Source organism: Astatotilapia calliptera, chromosome 20, assembly GCF_900246225.1.
Source record: "Astatotilapia calliptera chromosome 20, fAstCal1.2, whole genome shotgun sequence".
Lineage (NCBI taxonomy): Eukaryota > Metazoa > Chordata > Actinopteri > Cichliformes > Cichlidae > Astatotilapia > Astatotilapia calliptera.
In genome coordinates, this window is record NC_039321.1 from 9,829,565 (window position 1) to 9,852,206 (window position 22,642).

General features: G+C 39.1%; 2 protein-coding genes across 2 annotated transcripts in view; one reads left to right on the forward strand and one right to left on the reverse strand.

The window, feature by feature from the left end:
• b4galt5 (UDP-Gal:betaGlcNAc beta 1,4- galactosyltransferase, polypeptide 5) overlaps window positions 1-2,476 on the reverse strand; it is a 28,905-nt gene extending 26,429 nt beyond the window's left edge. Inside the window, exon 1 of the mRNA XM_026153846.1 lies at window positions 1,953-2,476. Within this exon, the coding sequence (XP_026009631.1) occupies window positions 1,953-2,058 (106 nt within the window). The 5' untranslated portion in view covers window positions 2,059-2,476. The remainder of the gene's footprint in view (window positions 1-1,952) is intronic.
• Window positions 2,477-3,020: 544 nt separating this feature from the next.
• Window positions 3,021-22,116, forward strand: slc9a8 (solute carrier family 9 member 8). Its single transcript, XM_026154160.1, has 16 exons — window positions 3,021-3,627; window positions 4,004-4,188; window positions 5,333-5,413; window positions 8,245-8,303; window positions 12,793-12,876; window positions 13,337-13,438; window positions 13,729-13,763; window positions 14,733-14,876; window positions 17,935-18,076; window positions 18,179-18,284; window positions 18,384-18,500; window positions 18,587-18,669; window positions 18,754-18,865; window positions 20,060-20,280; window positions 21,006-21,155; window positions 21,724-22,116. The coding sequence occupies exons 1-16, from the start codon at window positions 3,389-3,391 to the stop codon at window positions 21,835-21,837; spliced, it is 1,974 nt and encodes a 657-aa protein (XP_026009945.1). The 5' UTR covers window positions 3,021-3,388; the 3' UTR covers window positions 21,838-22,116.
• The last annotated feature ends 526 nt before the right edge of the window (window positions 22,117-22,642 follow it).

Consider the following 22,642-nt stretch of genomic DNA (forward strand, 5'->3'; position numbering starts at 1 on the left):
TATAGTTTTGTGAAAGTGATCATGCGCATGACTGCATGTATCCATACATACGCAACAATGTGTTTTGTAATGTTGCTGCAACCCTGTGAGCAGTGACATCTCTCTCACCGTCCATAAATCCAATTAGTGGAACAAATTGGAGGCAAAGTCCATATTTTATTAGGCGAATATCGATGTCGTCAATTTCACTGCACCCTGTAAACAGTGACAATAAATGCTTCTTATCATATCAGTCAGCGTTTTAAAATCCAGCTAAAGGAACAATTGTTGGCAAGGTCCATATTTTATTGGGTGATATTAAGGTTTGTCAATGTTCTTAAAGCTAATTAGTGGAAACTTATAATAAGCAAAGACAAAAGTCCACTACATTCTATGCCATCCTCTTTTTTGTGGTGGTGGTGGTGGTGGTGGTGGGAGGGTAGAAAAACTAATTGTCTTGCGATTTTATTCAAACATGGAGAAAAGAAAGGAAAGAAGCTGTTCTTCAGACAAACAATCTCTTGGTTTATTTTGGCTCAGATTGATGATTTGTGACATCTAAGAATAGAACTAAACCAAGCAGTTACTACTTCACTATGCTTTAAGAGAGCCTGGCTTTAACTACCAGCACAGTTAGTCCAAACAGGACATCCAGTCAGTAAATAGCCAAGCATCAAAGTATTTCTAACTTTTAAGCACTTTTAACTGCAGTCTTGACTTCCTCAAAAATGTCTGTTTACTTTCCTCTTCTCCTTGTCTAAATATAGAATAATATTCAAAGCCACGATTTTGCTCCTCATTTACAAAAAAACGTTGTATTTTAGCCTGCCTTTTCTGTTTTTTTTTTTTTATCCCCTTATGCTATATGGTTTTGTGACAGGCTGAAAATGATCGTGTGTATGATTGGGCATAGCCTATGTATGGATGGATGCATGCATGTGTTTTGTAATGTCACTGTCAGAGCACCTGCAATTTCACTGCACCCTGTAAACAGTGACAATAAATGCTTCTTACCATATCTGTCAGTCCAGCTAAAGGAACAATTGTTGGCAAGGTCCATATTTTATTGGGTGATATTAAGGTTTGTCAATGTTCTTAAAGCTAATTAGTGGAAACTTACTGTAAGCGGAGGTAAAAGTCCAAATTTAATTAAGTGTACATCAAGGTAAGCGCGAAAGAATTAACTAAAATTAGGTAGCTGGTGTTAGTCCAAAATAGCATGCCTAGTTATCCAGGCTGATAGGATGAATGGGCCACGGCTGAAGCTACAAGGCCCTAAAATAAGGATGTGCCAGATGCTGAGGTGACGGGGATGTCCACACACACACTCAGTAAGGCACACAGAGAGTAAAAGAAGAAGAGAAGGGTGGAGATGATGGGAAACGTTAATGAATTAATTATAGGAGGTATTCAGGACATGTGATATTACACAATTGCATGTGACTAACAGGCGGCATATGATCTAGGAATGACTCGCTTGTAAGTGATCCCTATGCTCAGGTTGACACCGCAGATGTCATTAAGGCTCATGTATCCAAGATTCATAAAGTATATCAAAAAAAGAGAGAAAGAACTGTAAAATTAATATGACTCGGCGTTGATAAGTCTATCAGTGACATCAGGGTATCTGAGATGAGGGCCAAAATATCACATTTTTTTCTGTGGTCCCTGACGATACGATGAGCAATATAATCATAGCCGTTAGGCCTGCTAACATCGGGATGAATATAATAGACACGCTCATCAGTAATACTATTATTATAGTGTCCAGGTACATGGATATTATAGTCTGAGCTCCAGCAACCCAGATGGCCATCATCATCATCATAGATTGGAAGATGAGTACAGGCGCATGGCAACGTCTTTTCTCAGCCAAGCTGTCACACATGACCTAACAGCCCATACAAACAACCTCACTACATCTTCATCACCTACAATTTTTGGAATAAATTCATCAATTTGACTTGACTTACCGATTCCGGGGGCGGAGTAGATGAAATACAGTGCCGAGGTGGACAGCGTAAAAAGGAATAAAAGCCCAAGGAATGACCTTCTCCGGAACCGCAAATGTGTCGGCATTATACAGGCAACAGAAGCACACACAGGCACGTTCGCGTTTCTAAAACAATGGCAGATCCTTTTCGATGTATCCAGATGCCAGAGCCAGTAGTCCGGTGGCTGTGTGGGTTAAATGAGCCGAGTGGAGTGGTAGGGCTGCGGCAGCGATGAGCCAGGCGTCTAGGAAGTCCGTCTATTTCCGCGGCAGGGCGAGTATAGGACCACCAATTTTCAGGAAATGCACTTAAATTCCATTACTGTTTTTGGTTTAGGTTCGCTGCGGGTCCAATGAAGAAAGGTCTGATAACGGCAGCACGCTTTGAACTGGCCTGATACACTTAGTGTGAGACCATCATCTGGGTTTCACACTAGTCGCCGATGGTGTTGCCGCTCCTGCGTTTTGCCTTGCCTCGCCTGCCCAGCCCTATGAATGGAGCTGTCCCTCCGCAAAAAAAAAAAAAAAAAAAAAAAAAGCAGCAGTAGCTGAAGTGGGCGTTCACAACAGCTCAGCTCGGGCCTAGCAAACATGTACGCGTCCGACGTTTACCGACGTAACACCGGCGAGAAAAAATTCGAATAAGATGCCCGCTTCGATAGACGTTGCACCCGTTATGGCGTAATGGTTAAAGAGCTTTTCACAGCACTACTTGAGCTAGACAGTTGGCTAATTTATTAGCAATATTGGGATTTAAAAAAAAATCATAGGGGATGTAAATACTGGATGTCCACTCCCTCCTTCCATGAGTATACTGTGACCACTGTTTGGATGTAAATACAAGACTATTTTTAACCTAGAAGCCCTAAAGTCTGTCCATTTAAAGCACAGACCTCTATTACGTATTTGAGCAAACCATTTATTTTTTTTTATTTTTATAGATAGCTCAATCTTCGCAGGTATCTTATATGACTGACTACAAGGTGGAAGGTGTCTTAGTGTTATGTAATACACATCTGGTACTTCGCAAACAGCGCATGCCACAATAAAACTACAATACCCACGAAGCACCAAGAAGACGGTTGACGTTAGATTACAATGGCTCATGGGAAAGTGGAAATACAAGAATTGTAAACGCCAACATTTCGTATGTACACATGAAAGTTGAATTATTCACGGGACCAAATATCTATAGCTATCTTTTTAAAACGAACACATCAACAACTTTTGAATGTTCCCTTAACCTTAGTTAATACCGCCTTGCCCGGTAGCTAAAAAAAACTACAACTCCCAGCAAAAGATTTAACCGGAAGTAGAGTCGAAATGTCAACAGATACATGGAGCTGTCGACATGAAACAGACGATCTTTTTTTAATTACAAAACGTAGCTTTAATGTTTAAAAAAGTCGGTTGAGGATGAGAGGCGTTATTGTTAAAGTCTTGTCCTTTTTTCTGTTGTTCGTAAGTTTTTGTGCGTCAGAGCGAGCAGAGAGGGAAAACTCACTTGCCTTGCATGAGAGAGATGACGATGGAGGAAATGTGAACCAACAGGACAATATTATAGCCGAGGAAGGGCAGTCAGTAGAAAACCATGAAACAGAACATGGTTCGAACCTCGATTCAAACGAATTACAGAAGGATGGGTCATCGGTCAGGTCAGAGACGGCAAAAACTAATTTCAGTACTCTCTCTGGATTAACTTGGCATATTGTACCTAGCTAGAAGTAGTTTCAGTAGTTTGGCTTGTACACGGTACAAGCCTAATCATTTTTTGTATGGATGCCAAATAAATATTATACTTTCTAATATTACAAGTACAAAAATACATAGACAAACATAATTTCACCAAAACAAAATCTGTATCCCATCTGTTTAAACTGGGTAAATGTTTTTATGTGCTCCATTCAGCTCTACCTAACTTAAACTTAGACTAGATCAAAATGGCAGCTGTTTAAATGCAAGACGTAACTGAGCCATATTGAGATAACTGACATAGTCACCTCTGAATCTAATCTGTCTGTCGCCTTGCAGTAAGTCCAATGACACCACCGACAACTACTACAATGACACCCTTCACTCAACAACAACTACTGTCAAGCCAACTACCCCGGCACCCCCAACAGTCAAGCCCATTCTGCCAGTGCAGACAGGGGTTAAGGCCCAAGAAGAAGAACAGTCCAGTGGGATGACCATATTCTTCAGCCTGCTTGTTATTGGTTAGTGTGTTTTCACCCATCACCGAATAAGTCTGACTCCATATTGTCTGTCAAGATCACTGTTTGTCTGAGCAAACAGGATAGACCAAAAGAAGTAAATTGTTTTACAGCAGGAAATCTGCATCTTGTGGTTAACAAAGCATGCATAATTCATCCCGTACCCATAATAATGGAGAACCAATTTAGTGTTTTATTAAATCAAGTTTGTAGATGGGGATCTAGAATGATACCAGTGCATATAGAGGATGTGGTTACACACTGAATGGACATGAAGTACCATCCAAAGTAGCCATTATGCACATTAGTCCACTATCTCGCTGTCAGATTATAAACCAAGATACTATCATGAATGACACATGTACTTACTATTTAGACTGATTTACACTGCGAAAGCATGCAGTTTTAGTTGTAAACTAAGAAAACATCTCATTGGTTTAAAGAAACATATGGAAAAAAATGTTTACTAAACTAGGAAAATGGAAAAATTATCTCAGAGAGCAGTTTAGAAGCCACATAGTTGTATATGTTGTAACGTTGCCTCTCATTACCTTGCTGCATGAATGAATTTGGCCTCGGGGTGATCGTGGCTCAAGAGTTGGCAGTTTGACTTGTAATCGGAAGATTGTCGGTTTGAGCCCCGGCTTGTACAGTCTCGGTCGTTGTGTCCTTGGGCAAGACACTTCGCCCGTTGCCTACTGGTGGTGGTCAGAGGGCCCAGTGGCGCCAGTGTCCGGCAGCCTCGCCTCTGTCAGTGCGCCCCAGGGCGGCTATGGCTACAATGTAGCTTGCCGTCACCAGTGTGTGTGAATGAGTGGATGACTGAACGTGTAAAGCGCTTTGGGGTCCTTAGGGACTAAGTAGAGCGCTATACAAATACAGGCCATTTAATTCAGCATTTCCCATATGACTAATAATTCAGGTTTAATCAGTAAATCTCTCCTGGATTCAGTGTCCAAGAAATTAAATTTAATTATTAAGAAATTTAATTGGAGCTCAATGGTACTCTTCGTCTCTCATTGACATCCCTGTGCATTTGGTTACTGGAAGGAAGGCAGCTTGAGAAAAGATGACAATACTGTAATATTTGGGAGACGGTGTGATTTTATTAACATGGATGTATGTTTCTCTTAACACTCACCCCCAGGTATTTGCATCATATTGGTGCACCTGCTCATCAAGTTCAAGCTGCATTTTCTTCCAGAGAGTGTGGCTGTTGTGTCCTTAGGTAAGTACTGCTTATGTATTATATTTGTAATTGCATTTGGCATCATACTAAAATTTTAACATCATAAGTGTATTTGTCCAAGTAATTAAAGTAGAATTTTATTTCTTGTTATCTGTCATATTTATGTTTACATTAATGGAGGTTCACCAAAAAAATTATATTATGTCAACATATTTCCATTTAATTTAAAAACCACCAACCAGGCCAGAAATTTGGGTGTAGTGATGGACTCAGACCTAAACTTAGAAAAACACATTAAGACAATATCTTTAGCAGGCTTGATTACTGTAACAGCATCTTTACAGGTCTACCTAAAAAATCAGTCAGACAACTACAGCTCATTCAGAACTCTGCTGCTCGAGTCCTCACTAAGACCAAAAAGTGGACCACATCAGTCCAGCTCTGAGGTCCTTACACTGGCTGCCTGTCCGTCAGAGGATAGACTTTAAAGTTCTGATGCTGGTCTATAAAGCTCTGAATGGTTTAGGACCAAAGTACATCAGTGACCTCCTGACCCAGTATGAACCTTCCAGATCCCTCAGGTCATCTGGATCCGGTTTTTTATCAGTTCCCAGAGTCAGAACCAGACACGGAGGAGCTGCATTCAGCTTTTATTCTCCATATATCTAGAACAAACTCCCAGAAAGCCTCAGATCATCTGAAACATTCAGTTTATTTAAATCCAGTTTGAAGACTCACCTGACTCAGCTGCATTTGAATAAAGCACCAAATTCGCATTGTTTTATTTTTAAGCTTAAATTTCAAAACTTATATTTTAACTACTGATTTTATCTACTGCTCCTTTTTTTCATCTTAAATCATCCTTTTTATTTGTTTTTGTTTTGTTATGTCTCTGTAAGACACTTTGAATCACCTTGCTGTTGAATTTTGCTATATAAATAAACTTGCCCTGCCTAATTTAGATAAAACACTTAGCCTTCAGACTTATCTGAATTTTAGCATTTTACAATGAACGTTCTGTAAGGAACTTTATTATGTCAAAGAGGGTAATCCTCAATTGGATATTAAGAGCTCATGGCAGTGCAGCCTCAGCCATCTAATGTTTGAACCTTCTGTTTGTGAGGAGCAGCCAAACAGAAGTAATTTTCCTTCAAATCGGTGTGGCCTTAAAGGCAGAAGAGCAGAAATGGCTTATTTCAGACAGTAGATGAATTGCACCAAAGCATATGGATTGTTTTAAACGTTGAGATGTCTTTGCATTCTTGTTAAAAACATGAGTCAGTAGCTTGTAGAAGAACCTTTCCAGCAAAAACTTGGAAGTAATTGATTTTTGTATAAATGAACAGTCTCTCGTAGCATTGTGGAGGAATTTCTTTACAACGTTGCTTCAGCTCATTGAATTTTGCTGGAATTTCTTCACGCACAGCTCTGTTAAGGATTGCAATCAGGTTGACATCTGAACTTTGATTGGGCCATTGCAGCGCCTTGATTCTTTTTTTTTTTTTTTTCAGCCATTCAGTCCTTTTCCATGAACCAATTTTGGCCAACCTTTAACTTTCATGTAGATAGCCACATATTTAAAGCAAAAATACTTTGGTAAACAGAGGAGTTCACAGTTGACTCCACAACAGCATGGTACCCAGATCCTGTGGCTGCAAAACAAGATCAAATCATTTTTAAAGAGAAGTGGCTTCTCCTGGCAGCTGTTAAAAGCAAGCGGTATTTGTTCAGTCTTTTTCTAACACGCTTCACTCAGGGCTGTAGTGTCTGAGATGTAGCACTTGGGTTAACATCCCAGGCTTCAGCTTTTATAGAGGTAACACACACTTGCTGATAAACAGTTAATCAGACATATTACCTCTTTTGTTGTACATGTACAATTACAGTAAAAGTCTATTCTATTCATTTTTATGTTCATTCTTATGGCAGCATTAAGGGGGGGAATTCGTTTTTCACAAGACTTCATATATTACTCATATGTTCTATACACACAGAGAGACTCAATTTTCTTCTGTGTTATGCAACAAAATGAAACAAAGGGTAGACGACCTAAGGGAAATCGTTTTTCTTTAGGTTGTCTGTGTGATTTAAGATGAGCAAACACTAACTCATTGGTGCCGTTTGCAGCCTTATTCAATATTTAAGAAGTACTTAATTTAAAAAAAAAAAAACCAAAAAAAAAAACAAGATGTATTTCATTTTTCTCCTGAGGTGCAGCTTTGCTTCCTCTGTGCAGTCGATTTAGGTTAATTCTCGTTCTAATTCTCTCCACCAGCTTCCTCTTTACATGTCTGTGCAGTTACACTCGCTATAATTCAGTGACACCCATCTGTCTTCACCCTGAAGGCCTTTTGCTTTTGCACGACCTGCTTGCTGCATATAAGACAGGCCTCGTCACAGGGGACTCTGCTGAAGAGAGATAACACACTGCTTACAAATCAGAAAAGGCTGCTTTTCCTTCCTCATCACTTCCTTTTTCCCCATCTATTCTTTGTATGTCTTCCTCTGCACTATCACTCTCATCTGCCAATATATCTAGAACTTACACACAGCTTTGAGGCTCGTGTTTAATTTCTGTCTTCATCTTATCTATCTCCTTTTCTCGACTCTTTACAAAGCTTTGTGTTTCATCACCCTTTTAATTAATGTTCTGCTGGGTTGTGTAGAAAGAGAACTGAAGCCCCAGCAGGATGTTCTCAAAGACAAAAGTATAACCATAGCTCTTTTAAACAAGTTATAATTGAACTATGATGACATTTATGAGGTATTTACTGTAAACCACTAAAATAGCATGTGTTGCGTGATTTTCATGAAATTAAGTAGTAAACTTTTTTTTTTTTCAAACACTGGTATTTCCTTACTCTTTCCAGGGATTCTAATGGGAGGCTTCATTAAGATCATTGAGTTCCAGGAACTGGCCAACTGGAAGGTATAGTTTTACTGGGTTTCAACATGTTTTTTTTCTTCTGTCAGCACTGCACTTGGTCCAAATTTAAAATGTAACTTTTTTTGGTTTTGATTACTTTAGCATTAGGTAAAATAATCACATTTGTCTACACTGCAAGCACACAAACAAATACACATATGCAGTGCATGTCCACAGCTTAACCCATAGCAACCTTTCTTATCTCCACGCTGCACTCACTGCTCTCAGATTCAAAATGTGTGGTTCTTAGTTTTGCTTGATTTTCTTAGAGTGGAGTAACATAATTACATTCCCACAAACGCACAAAAAATATACAAAAGTATTCTCTAAAACCTTTGCCCATTTTATACTTTGGATAGATACAGTGATTGATCATATTTAGTGCAGTTGCATTCCTACGTAATGCACAGTCTTGTAACTTGTAATGCAACAAATTCCATAGAAAATCCCTTCCCACACCTGCCCAAAACATCTGCTTTCATTTTTCATCTTTGCGTCGTATTTCTTTCTTCTCTCATTCATTAATTTCCTGGTTCCTGTTGTCACAAATGTCATCATTCATATCATGCAAACTTTGTTATCGACCTGTGACATGCACCATTTTTGTGCTTGGTATGCCCCCCCCCCACAAGCCTTTTCCCCCCCGCAGTTCTCGGACCCTTTAATTAACATTCCCTGTTCTCTGCCAGTGAGTTAGAAAACAAGTGAACAGGAGAGGCACAGGGAAGGATATGCAGAGTGAAAGGGAGGCAGGAAAAGAGGACAGGTTATGCCAATGTTTCTTGCACACAGGGTCCCATTGTCTTTTAAGCTTGGAGCCCCCAGGGTATTGCTGAGTCATCTACATTAGTAACCAGAGCCCCTGGAGCCCCTTTCCACACATTGCCCCAGTCCTGTAAATCTCTAGACTGCTATGTCTGTATTTGTGTTTAAGTTGTAGCAAACAAGCCTGCTCTCCTGTCTATGTCTAGGCAGCAGTGACTTCAATAGTAGTAAAGTAATATGAATTACACTATGGCTTGCAGCTGCTTCTTTGCTGGAGCATGGATATGCTAAGTGGTTTATAGCCCATTTGAGACCTGAAAAGACCTAGGACACAATGCAAATGAATTATGTCTGACCTATTTGTTTTTTAAAAAGCTTCCGTGAAGCACGATGAAACCAGTTTGAAGTAAGATTGCCAGTGGCAGAACTGGGCTTCTGTAAGCATTTTTTTTTTTATTGTTTACTTTTAATTGCAGCTGTTTTGAAACTGTACATTTGTTTGTAGGTTTGTGCTTTATTTTTATAATTAATTAAAGGGATCTGTTCTCCCTGATCAATGTCTTTTGGTAGCTGCCTGTAAGGCTGGCGCCACCTCATCCAACTAGAGCATTTCTACAGCTGGCCCACTTGGTTAATCTCGCCAGCCTGGAGGACTGCCCTATACCCTGCCTGAAGGGTGTACAACTCCCTCAGGCAGCAGCATCCTGTTATTGCTGGATTTGCTCTTTCCTTTTTACCACCGATCTGCTGTCTTTGCTTTTGACAACTGAGCTTTCTATCTTCAGTGCACTCACTACAACCCACCATACAAAGAGAGCCTTTTCCTGTGTGCTTTTTTCTAGCACATGCAGGGAAGGCCTCTCTGTTTTTTCCTTATACTTACCTTCATCCCCCCCATCTCTCCCATGTTTTCTGACACAGATTGTGGAAGTAGCATGCTGGTATTAAGTATTACAATCGTAGAAATTTGTCTCATCGCCAAAACAGAGAGAGATAAACAAGAATATTTGTACTCCAAACAAGACCTCTCTCTCTGTTTAAGCTTTTCTGTATTGTCCTATCTGGGCTTGTCACTTTGCTTCAGTGGCAGCAGTGGTGTGTTTTAGCCCCAAAGGGCTGCACATATTTTATTAGATGTCTCCCACGCCACGGAGAGAGAGAGCGACAGAATGAGAGAAGTTTTAATTGTGGTTTTAGGGGCTTTTTTGTGCTTTTTTTTATGTGGTGATTTCACCGGTTGTCAAAATCAAGCCTCCAGGGACCCTGTACTATAAATGAAGGTCTCTTCAACATCTGCACTCATATTTTTTGTTATCTCTCAACTCTCTTTTAACTGTGTTCTCTTCATCTTTGGCATTCATCTTTTCTCATTTAGTTCAAGCTCTGTATCAGCTCTTCTCCCGAGTATACCCATCGTCAGCTTTCTGGTTTTATCCATTTCATCTTTCCTTTCAGCTTCTGAAATCTCATTACTCCTCATCAGTCCATAACTTTCTCCAGTTTCAGGAGGAGATTGCAGTGCTATCTTGCCTAAAGTCTAGTGCTTTGTCAGTCAGTGTAAATGTAACGCCCAACAACATTTGTTTGTCCCAAAATTCTAAAGAACAATTCTTTCTCCTTTAGACTGTTTTATTTAACAATTTATTTAATTGTTTTATTCATTGATAAATATTATTTATTGCACTCCACTTTTAACCAGTCTCTTACCTGCAAAGTAATGAGAATCCTTTGAGGTATGTGTAGAGAAAACCAATGTGTACTTGTTCAGTCCTCCCAGTTGGCATTTTTATTAGCATTAAAGGAACACGTGCATTGGTGCCTTGGGAGTACAGTGGTAGACGTCAGGTCGCAGTGCACGCATGGCATACTTTCATGTGTCTCTGGTGTTAATATTCATTCCTGAGCACCTGGCCTGAAGACTTCTGCTTGACCTAAATGTCGAGAGAAACTGGTAACCTGGAAGCAAGAGTTGGTCTACTTTTCCTGAAATTTGAATGTTTTGGAAAAACAAAGTAAGCAAGGGCATAGCCTTTTAGCATAAGCATACAGTACATCCTCCGCAGGCTGTCCTCAGTGCTTGACCCTCTGTGCTTGTAGCCATGGTTTTGTTGATATTGAGAAATTTACCGTCTGAACTAAAATGACTGCTCCTGCACCCACACGTTTGGTTTCTTTTTTTGTGGTTCTGTCTCATCTTATATCACTCCAGTTATACTCTTTTAATTCTAAATAATTACTTAGAAAGGGAAAAAACAAATACCTAAAAGCAGAAGATTATGCAAGAAGTTATGCTGGCATATTTTAATTGAAAAGTTCTTAAACCTTTTTATTAACTACTTAATAAAAATAAGTAGTTAATAAACTACTTATCGTGTTTGATAGCAAATTCTATAAAAATAGTGTCTCAAATGGTAAATTGGAGGATTGTGGAATGGGATTGTGTATGTGAGAAAAAAGTTACGCACTCAGGTGTTGCCGGCCTGTTGCAATACTTTCCAGGAAAGCCACATCAAGTGTGGAAATAACTGTCTAAACGTCCATCTGCTAATGGGGTTGTTGGGATTGAAATTCAGGTTCAACCAGCCGTCATGACAGGCTTTCATAATACAAAGAGGGAGATTGTTGACTGAGTGCTGTAAATATGGCTCTGCCTTTTTCAAACTTTCTAACAGAAGCAACCGCCGTGTCAACCGCTCAGAAATATAACTTGTGCATGAACATTTATTAATGCATACTGTGTGTTGACACACCCGTCCAAACACACTTTGGCTAACACAAGAACACACGGTGCATGATGCACAGACACATTGGCAGCTAGAGCGTAAGGCATGGGCACATGATGCCTGTGCCTGATCTTGGAGGCTGGCCCAGTTAGCTGAGAAGCAACAAAGATTGCATTATTTTGCTGAAATAATCAGAGAGCCAAGGTCCCTGTGTGTGTGTGTGTGTGTGTGTGTGTTCTTGTTTATATGAACGATGAGCTCACAGCCTGTTTACAGCATGTTGAAGTGAGCATGTTTAAAAGCTTCTATAGAATGGTGAGTTGCCTAATAGGAAGGCAGGGCAGGCGGTCCTTAGACAAATACCTGTTGGGGGTGTGTGTGTGTGTGTGTGTGTGTGTGTGTGTGTGTGTGTGTGTGTGTGTGTGTGTGTGTGTGTGTGTGTGCTCATTGTTGAGGAGTCGACATCCAAATTTGTTTTGTCAGATAAAGAGCTGTAACTATAACAGCTCAGGCAGTCCCCCTCGCCCTCACCGTTTCTCCTCCCCCATGACTCATTAGGTCAGCTGATGGTCACTGTACCGGCTTTCATGTGTCCGATGAATAATGTGGAGTGTTTGTTGAATGTGTAACCACAAGTTAGTGTTTTATCATTTACTGGCATGTACATACTTTTTGCGTTAACAGTATTGCTAAGAATTCCTGTTTAGATTAACAATGTCAAATGTGTAACAGTCCAAATTATTTAAGTGCTGTTTTTCTTTGACTAGCACAGTTACATTTCCCTTTAACGTTTTCAAATGTTTTCTTTAAATTTGAAACTATGACTCAATGCTTGCACATGTCTCACTTTACAGTAATGACACTTGCAATTGTACTTGTACCTCATCAGTTTGTTACTATTGACCAGTTTGCAGCTCTAATCCAAGGTTAAAGGCAGCATTTTGTCGCCTCTCTGCTGCAGTTTATTTACCAATAAAATGTTTTGTTTTTTATTTTCCTAAAAGGAGGAGGAAATGTTCAGACCCAACATGTTCTTCCTTTTGCTTTTGCCACCCATCATCTTTGAATCTGGATACTCTTTACATAAGGTACGTGTGTGTATGAGGCTGGATTTACACAACCAGCACCCTCGTGTTCTTAGAACAGTACAAACCACCACATATATTTATAAAGGACAAAACTGACCTTTAGGCGTGACGGAATAAGATTCATGAGACCAAAAGTCTGAGCAACCCAGCAATAAGCTGGAGCCTTTTAGTATGTGTGTTACATTTACAAATGCAGTACCTACAAATCATTCAAAAGCAGCAAGAGGCTTAAGCAGGTCACCTGTTTGTGTTTTCTGTTTTGATAATTGAGTTTTTGCTCCCTTTGTTTTTATTTTATCAATATTTTATTTATTTTTTACATTATTAACTGGCTTCATTTTTTCCAAACAACTAAAAGGTCACAGTCTTTTTAGTTTTTTACAACTCTCTGTGAAATTATGCTATAATTTTTTTTGCTGGCAGTATCTAATACTTAACCTGCATGTTCTTGTGTCTTCAGGGTAACTTCTTCCAGAACATTGGTTCCATTACCCTCTTTGCTGTGATCGGCACAGCTATCTCTGCCTTCATAGTTGGAGGAGGCATCTATTTCCTTGGCCAGGTGATGTTTCTATTAATCTAGTAATCAACACAGGCCCATGGCACACAGCCCTCATTCAGTTAAAGAGTATGTGACCTCATGATATAATATTTTCAATGTTCTGTCAAGGTTTTGTTAGTACAGGAAATGTTTAATGGGATATGCTCAAAAATAAATTATTGCTGCATCACCATTATCACTTTCTTATTGTACAAATCTGTAACACTGATATCGACGTAATCAGATGTTTTCTTGCAGCTTAACAATCTGGGGTTTTGTTTTTTTGTTTTTTTTGATAACCCTCCTCACAGGCTGATGTTATCTATAAGATGACCATGACTGATAGGTGAGATTTTTTTCTAAGCATTTACTGTGAGCTTTCTTACTTCATTGTGATGGAATTTTTCTGTGTCAGATAAAACTTGGCTCAGTTTTGCTGACAGGTGTTAAGCCTAGTCTTGGACTAAACATGTATTTCACTGATGAAATCACATACTGAGCTGAGATCATTTTCTGCTAGTGTGAATTCTTTGAATTTACCATTTTTACATGAGCCACAAAAGGTCAAAACTTACTCACTAGTGTAACTTACTCACGTGGGAAAATTAACAAATTTCCCACGTGAGGGACTAATAAAGATTATCTTATCTTATTCTTTTTTTCCCCCTCTATTCTTAATAACACCCTCTTCCTACTTAGTTTGAACTGTGCCCTCTACATCTGAAGGGTTTGTCTTTTAGGAGTTCAAAGTAACAGGATAATCCACCTACCAGAGACATATCCAGTACAAACACAGCATGTTACTCCACACCCATGTGTTTTTTCTAGCAACTAGCACATTCCGGCAGTACTTTAGCCTACGTATTTTATTTGTTTTTGAATGAAACAAAGAAAATAACTCAGAAATAACTTAAAGGAGTTTACATTTGGGGGATTTTTTAGAATGTAGGGTACATAGCTCAATAGATTTTCTGATGGAACGTCCCAATACAGCCTCTTGACTTCTTGAGTAATTGCTCCATTTTTACACCTGTTTCTGCGGTTTTTTGTTTAGTTGGTTTTTTTGTCAGTTTTTTTTCCCAGGAAACTTTTGATAATCTTTTAATGTTTTATTTTCCTAGTACTAAAGTGTGCTACTTTGTATGCATTTGGACTCCTTTAAAGTCAGAGAAAGTGAAAATCATATTTCTTGTCTCCTGCTTCCTCTTATTTATTTTGGAAATGTTTTTCCTCTTTTACTGCCCACATGTGTTTGTGTCTTAATTTCTTTTATGAATGAAGTAAATCGTTCTCATTCCCTTCTACTTTGCTGTAGCTTTGCCTTTGGCTCACTGATCTCAGCCGTGGACCCTGTAGCTACCATTGCCATATTCAATGCACTCAACGTGGACCCAGTCCTTAATATGCTGGTGTTTGGTGAAAGCATTCTCAACGATGCTGTCTCCATTGTCCTCACCAAGTAAGGACACTCCTTCATGACTTGAATATTCTCCATTGCACACACTGGCACATTTACATTTTCCCAGTCTTTATCAAAAAGTAGGCCTAAGGACAGCATGCATAGAGTCTGCACTCTGCAGATGTTATACAAGGGTTAGATGTACAACACAACATAGCGTCTTAAAATCTAACAGCAACTGAGGCCAAATCCAAACTTCTGTTTTCATATTAAAACAGCTTTTTACATTGATCACTGTACAGATGAGGTTTATTTAATAACCTTGGCATGTAGGCACTACTAGCATGATAAAGCAATAGCTGCTGCTGGCATTGATAAGTTCAGCAGTGCCTGTAATTCTTTATCCATGCTGAATTAACCACTGTTAGTAGAGGGCTGATTTAATGTGTTTCTACTGGAAAAGTTCTATGTGACAGGGGCTTCACAAATCAAGGTATGACGAATAGTGAACATGGATGCTTCTAAAACTCTCTTTTTCTGTTTGTTCAGACTAAAACAATTTCTAGCTAATATGGGTCAGCAGGATTTCCAAAAGTCTCAATGTTTCAATTCTTAAAACACTTGACTGGATCCCATGTTTAATTATAGTAAAAATTGTTTCAAATGAAAACATATTAGTATGCCCAACTTGCTTGACTGTGATCACCTCATTAAGGTCCATTAAACTAGACACATGGGGGATAAGATATTTCTTGTGGCATTTTGTGGTCTGTAATAGACATTTACTGTGGCAGTCATATAACAACAAATAAAGATCCCCAAATGCTCATAGAAATCAGCAAAAAATTACATGTTTCAAAACATCACAAGTACTACACTTCTAAGATTACTTTCTTTCAAAGTAATTCAACATTTGTTACAAGCACGGACTGCTATTAGTTCATTCAAATTGCTTTTACAGGTACCAGTTAGACAAAATGCAAACAAATACTAGCTATAAAGTGGGATCAGAATAGCAGTACCTGCTTTTAGCTGAAATCATATCAGCCCATTACAGCACTTACTGAACTGCAGCTCTCCTGATCAGTTTAATTTTATTCAATCATATTGTTGGTGCATAAAATAAGCTTAACATTTTTTCCCATTTTGAAACAAAGGCCATTGAGTTCACGAAAGAAGAGAAGGAAATGCGATCATTTTAAAGTAAACAGTGGCATTTCATTTACAAGAAGACCATGAAGTTAACAGAATAAACATAAACATTAGCCATTGTTTATGTTCGGACACACTGGCAACCTGGCCAAGGTGTACCCTGCCTCTCATCCTATGGCCACTGTGATAGAGGCTTTAGCTCCTCCGCACAACCCTGCATTGGGTCTTGAGAGAGAATGGGTGGTGGATTAGGTAATAATGCAGTTATTACTGCGAAAATCTTCACAAGCATATTTCAAACAACTTGCTCTTACATCCTGTAAGAGGATGTATGAGCAAGTTGTCATTTTTCTAAATTGGGTGGTGTATTGCACTTTGAACAAAACAGGAAACAATAGCATGATCTGCCAACCACAAGAGTTACAATCTATATACAATCTATACAACTCTGTGAAAAATACATCATTAAGTAACACAATAAAGATCTACTGATGTATATGTATAAAATGCCTACATTTTCAGTATTTTTTTAAATTAAATTTCAGTTCACTTTTCTTTATATAGCGCTTCATTCATAACAGCACTCAACTCAGGATCTCGGGGCATATGTATTTGTATAGCCTGCTGTCTCACGTTATACTAAATACTGATGTTTGCAATAGTGAGGAGAAAAAAAACTATTCTAACAAGAAGAACATTCTTGAACCAAGCTCAGATAGGACAGCCACCTGCCTCGACCAGGTTACATGAGGAGAAAGCAAGGAGAGAGAGAGAGAGGGATATTTTTCATATTAAAACATATACTCATGTGCTCTTGTGCTGACTTATATTGTCCTCAAGGCTTAATTATTTGGTTGAGTGCAGTAGACCTCTTAAACACACCAACAGTAACACACCGGTGGCTTAAAATTTTGATGTCAGGCATTTTCCAACCTTTGAACTTGACCTAGTTTTTGCAGATGACTCATTTTGCTTTCATGGGTAAGACTGAAGAGGATAGAAATAGCAATATATTTTGATTTTATAGACATTAAATTACTGGATGTGAGCAGGCTGCCATCAAAATCGGGAAAAGGATGAAACCCAGTGGCTGGAAGGCTGAAAGTGCTCAATGTCTGAACTTATCACTGAAGTTTGTCTTGGCACACCTTTAGATTTTCTTCAGAATATCTGCTACTCAGAATGTTTATCTAGTTTCTACTGTTATTATCTGCTTACTGACTACCTCAGACAGGCGACAGAAACTTGACAGACAAGTTTGACAGAAACAGTGTTCGGGTTTCCTGTTCACACACTAGCTTCAGTATCTGCACTCCCTTTATTGCTCCTTATCTCTCCTACTCACTACAGGATAAATGTGCAAAGTGATCTTAAGTATCCGGGTGTCTCTGAGGTCTAAATGAGTGCATAAATAATAAATAGGCTGACTGAGCAGCCCTGGCAGTGTGCTTATTGTTAGCACCCAACAAAGTGGTTTTCTTAGAAAGCAATCATGTAGTTTGGCCCAGCCATTTCCAAACGCCACGCAGAAGCTAATGCTTTACCTTGGAAGGCTGTTAATAAACATTGTGATTATAAATAGGATGTAAACTGTGAATCCAGCTAAACTAATATTTATGAAATACACAACATGCAACATTTTTGGTGCCAGCACCAAGATAATCATTTGTCACGCTATAAGAGATTTTGGTGTTTCTGGTAATCACAGATCACAGTAAATGTTTGGGAACTTTTGTCTTACAGTTTGTTTCTTATTGTGATGAAAATAAAGAAACAAGTTGAAATGTATGGTACAAATATCTCAGTTGAACCAACAGGATAGTTGCAGTATGCCTGCTCTCTCCAGCTCCTAATTTTGGTGGAGTGTTTCTGCCCTCTAGTGTCAACTGAAGATATTACGAGACTAAATGCATCACAGTGCCACTGAGATTTAATTTGTTACTTTCCTCCCTTTTTTGTTTTTCAGCACAGCGGAGGGTTTCTTTTCCCGCTCAGACAACTCCACGGTAACAGGCTGGGAGACTTTTCTACAAGCTCTGGGTTATTTCCTTAACATGTTTTTCGGTTCTGCTGCACTGGGAACCCTCACTGGACTCATCTCAGCTCTTGTATCCAGCCGCCATTCTCCTTGCATGTGTTTGTACTTTATATGTGTGAGAATTGTATTTTCTGGTCTGGCCTTATTTCAATTCCCTAACTTACTGAATCAGTTTCTGAAACACTTTGACCTGAGGAACACGCCATCGCTGGAGTTTGGGATGATGATCATCTTTGCCTATCTTCCCTATGGACTGGCAGAGGGAATCAAATTGTCTGGTGGGTCAATACAATCACATGCACATAATGAATACATGAATAGTTTTGTATGTTTGACTTTTCCTCTGACCTCCATCTCCCATCTGTTTCCACCTACAGGAATAATGTCTATCCTGTTTGCGGGAATTGTGATGTCTCACTACACCCATCACAACCTATCTCCTGTCACCCAGATCCTTATGCAGCAGACACTGCGCACTGTGGCCTTTATGTGTGGTCAGTAGATTCTCGCTTAGCATCCCAGTTCACCGCTGGCTGTCATTATCAGAAGTTTTCACTGCTTTCTTAACTTCTTTCTCCAGAGACGTGTGTGTTTGCGTTCCTCGGCCTCTCCATCTTCAGCTTCCCTCATAAATTTGAAATGTCATTTGTAATCTGGTGCATAGTAAGTTGTCTTTTATTGATGTCATTTTAATCTGTCTGCTTATTCCCACGGTAATCAGGAATGACAGCTGTTCTCTCTCTGTAGGTCCTGGTTCTTCTTGGCCGTGCTGTGAACATCTTCCCTCTGTCATTTTTGCTGAACTTCTGCAGGGACCACAAGATCACACCTAAGATGATGTTCATCATGTGGTTTAGTGGTGAGATGACATGACTAATGTGTTTCGTTAATTACAGGGCGTCATCTTTTTATTGGTGTCTAAACCACACTCATTACACTAACACAGTGCGCACATCTCCGGCTGCAAATGAAAGTAGAGTTTGTGTTATTCTGCAGCTGTTGTGGAAAATCGGTTGCGTTTATCACATTTTTGATAGAACATGGACTGATTTTAGCTTATCCTTATCAAAAGAATGTCTGATTTCTTTTTCTCTGCTTTATAATATAAAAATGAATTCATAATCGATGTTTTTTGGCTGGGTAAAACTTAGTGTCCCAGAACGCTGCTACATGCTGCATGTGAGATGCATCGTCAAGGTCAGAGGTCAAATTTTCTGAAATTCTTGTGAATGCGACAGCTAGTGAAAAAAGAAAAGCATCACTGAAGCAGCATTTTCTGTATTCAAAGATTAATATAGTCACTGACTTCTGTGTAGTTATTTAGAGATCAAATGAATATTTTGGTTCGACTTTATTTTTTAACTCGCAACAGAAGTGAATAAACCTGTGATTTCTGTGAGGTCGGACAATAAAATTTGTCGACTGCATCAAAAGTGCCTGTAGGAGTAACAAAGTACTGCTTAACAAGATGACTTCCAGTCTCAAGACTCTTTAGCAGCAAAATATTTTATCGTGATAATTTTGCAAAGAGTTTCTGAAGAATTGAAAACTGACCAGAACAAGCAGGCTGAGTGTTGTGGAATGCAGTCGGGGTAGTTGAAAGAGAGAGTTAGAGGAACACACCACTACAGCAAAGAGCATCTGAAAAAACGTCTCTAAAGATAGTCAGAAAATCTCTCCAGAAATTTCTGCTATGATGCTATCTATCGTGCTGAGGAGGTCTGAGTCTGTCATTGAAAATAAAGGTGGTATGAAGCACTGAAGCAGTAAACTTTTTTAGCAAAGACTTCACACTGTGGTGCCTGTTTAGTAAGTCTAAACTTCTAGTTTTTGATATAGCAGACAACCATTGTCCTACTGTTTTTGAACACAATAAACATCATTTAACTAAACAGAGACGTGCTCCTGTTGTATATCTTGTGCATTAAAACTAAAATGTGGAAAAAGTCAAAACACATCGAGCTTTATATGATAACCATTTCTTGTGAAAGCCATTATGCTAAATGTTTTCTTTTTCCATTCATTCTGCTTTTTTTCCCCCCTTCTTTGCTAGGTTTGCGAGGTGCTATTCCCTATGCCTTGAGCCTTCATTTGGGTTTGGAACCCATTGAGAAGCGTCAGCTAATCGGCACCACCACCATCATCATCGTGCTCTTTACCATTCTTTTCCTCGGGGGTGGCACCATGCCACTCATCCGCATCATGGACATTGAGGATAGCCAGTCACGGCGTAAAAACAAGAAGGACGTCAATCTCAGCAAGACACAAAAGATGGTAATGATTGAAGCACCCAGGGTTCTAGCACACGGGGGGCACACAGAGAGTTTGTTGTCTGTATTGGTACTAGCTGCGCCATCCTCTCATCTGCCATCAGGCTCTTTCTGCGCACTTCAGAGGGAAAAAACATCAAAGGGTTGATTGTGAAGGACACTGAATCAGTGAGGGGGAATGGACTGCTATCATAGAGATTCACACTTGAAAACACCAAACCTCTGACAGGCACAAATAGACCTTAGCCAGTGGCACTAATACATTTTTTTCCCCAAATCAAGCTCTTGTGTTTAATATTTCAGTTAACTGTATTAGCTCTAGCTCAATATAATGGGTCATTCTTTTGAAGTAGATCCTATTATTGAGGTCATTTGAAGCTAATGGTGGTGTGTTTTCATGACTTGCATGTATAGTATTTGCATGTTTGATGTCTTCCAAAGCTAAGTGTTACCCCCTGAGGTGCTAGCTGCGAGATCTATCAAATCCCCATTTTTCCTTACGGGTCTCCAGCCCTCTTTGATGTAATTCACTCTTTGGTCCCTTTGCTCTTTCCCTCTCGTCTTTGTTCCTTCTGTGTGTGATCTTGACTCACCAGTCTCACCGCTTTTCTGCCATTTGAACTTTTTCCTGCGTTCATCTTTTTCTCCTCCTTGCGTTGTTGCCCCCTCTAATTTAATTGCTTTATATGTTTATATGACTTCAGCCTCTGTGCTCATCTTTCTCTACAGGGTAATACCATTGAGTCAGAGCAGCATCTATCAGAACTGACAGAGGAGGAGTATGAGGCTCAAATCTATCAGAGGCAAGACCTAAAGGGCTTCATGTGGCTGGATGCTAAGTACCTTAACCCCTTCTTCACTCGCAGGCTTACACAGGAGGTAAGCGAATCGGGGGGAAGTCTTTTGTGTGGCACATAAAGCTTAAAAAAAACGATCACAATCCTTTGTTAATACTTTGTTATTTTCCAGTTGTCATGCTTTGTCCTCAGTCATTGGGATTTATCCACAATTAATATATATCTCACATTATCATGATGTATTTATTCATTGCGAGGGGCGTTTTGATTTGGATGAGAATCTGTGTTGTCAGGAAATGTGTAAAGATGCCTGCATGAACATTTCTGCCCAAGGGTTTATTCCTATATTTATATTTATAGTTTTCTGGGGGGGGGGGGGGTATCATGTTATGTAGGGCTTTGTTTCTTGTATCAAAATGAAACTGTCATGTTTAGACACAGAAACAATAATCTAATAGAAATATTTGAGAAATATGTCTGAGCAATTCTGACAACTACTTGTGGTGAACAAGCGTCTAAATGTTTTTGCTTTAAGACTTCCAGATCTTTTGTTTTGTCCAGTTCTCTGCATCTTTGTGTGATTATTTCTGTACGTGCATGTTCGTTCTAACATATTGCCAAATTTTTGTGTGTCTGATGTGTTTTAACAGGACCTGTTACATGGCCGGATCCAAATGAAGACTCTGACCAACAAGTGGTACGAAGAAGTTCGACAAGGACCGTCGGGCTCTGAGGACGACGAAGAAGAAGCCGAACTTCTCTGATCACTTTCACTGTTTGTTTTTTTTTGTAAGCCAATTTATGGACATTGTGTGGGCTGTGGTTTGTGTGTCCCTCTGTGAAAATGAGCATACTTTTCATTTCCTCCACAGGAATGTGTGGAATGTGTCAAGTCACAGTCCGAGTAAAACTCACATTTAACACTGTAAAACTGAATGAGAAAAAACATGTTGTTACTTTGTAAAGAAATTGGCAGGATATCTGATTGTATGCACCATTGACATGTTGAACAGCAGGAAGAGAGTTTTGCTGATTCTCAGAAACTTTTCCCGTGTTTTTCTTTCTTTTTTTGAATGAATCTTTCAATCCAAGGGAAAACTCAAGTGATACTGTGATGAAAATGTTCAGTTCTAAAGCACCTTATCATTTCTATTTGTCCCTTGCTTAGTTAAAAGTACAATGGAAGTTTTAAAGATTGTGAGGGGGAAGATACAAAACAATGGCGCCAATGTTTATATACTGCCAGAGGTTTGAATAGCTATTCAACTGGATTTAATTCTCTCCAAGTCTCCACATTTTTGTTAATTAATTATTCTGAGTAAATTTTAAGCATATGTATTGATACATATGTAATAAAGATTTTTAAAAAGGACCAAGTACCGGGCAACAAAAGAAATGCAGGAGAGAGTTAAAACTAGTTTAGCAGGTGGGATAAAACTAATAGTTAAATGCTAAATTCTAGACTATTGCTCTGAAAAATGGGAAATTGCTTTCATTTCTATGTATACTTTAGCTCTAAAAACAATTAACTTCCATGTGTTTATGCTGATTTGTGGGTAAGATTTCTGT

What these genes read in the sequence shown, in the direction of transcription:
- slc9a8 (XM_026154160.1), top strand. Translation starts at nt 3,389, where the DNA reads ATGAGAGGCGTTATTGTTAAAGTCTTGTCCTTTTTTCTGTTGTTCGTA. An exon ending in GTCTCCATTGTCCTCACCAA is followed by an intron (nt 14,877 to 17,934) that starts GTAAGGACACTC and finishes TTTGTTTTTCAG; the next exon opens with CACAGCGGAGGGTTTCTTTT. An exon ending in CTCGCAGGCTTACACAGGAG is followed by an intron (nt 21,156 to 21,723) that starts GTAAGCGAATCG and finishes GTGTTTTAACAG; the next exon opens with GACCTGTTACATGGCCGGAT.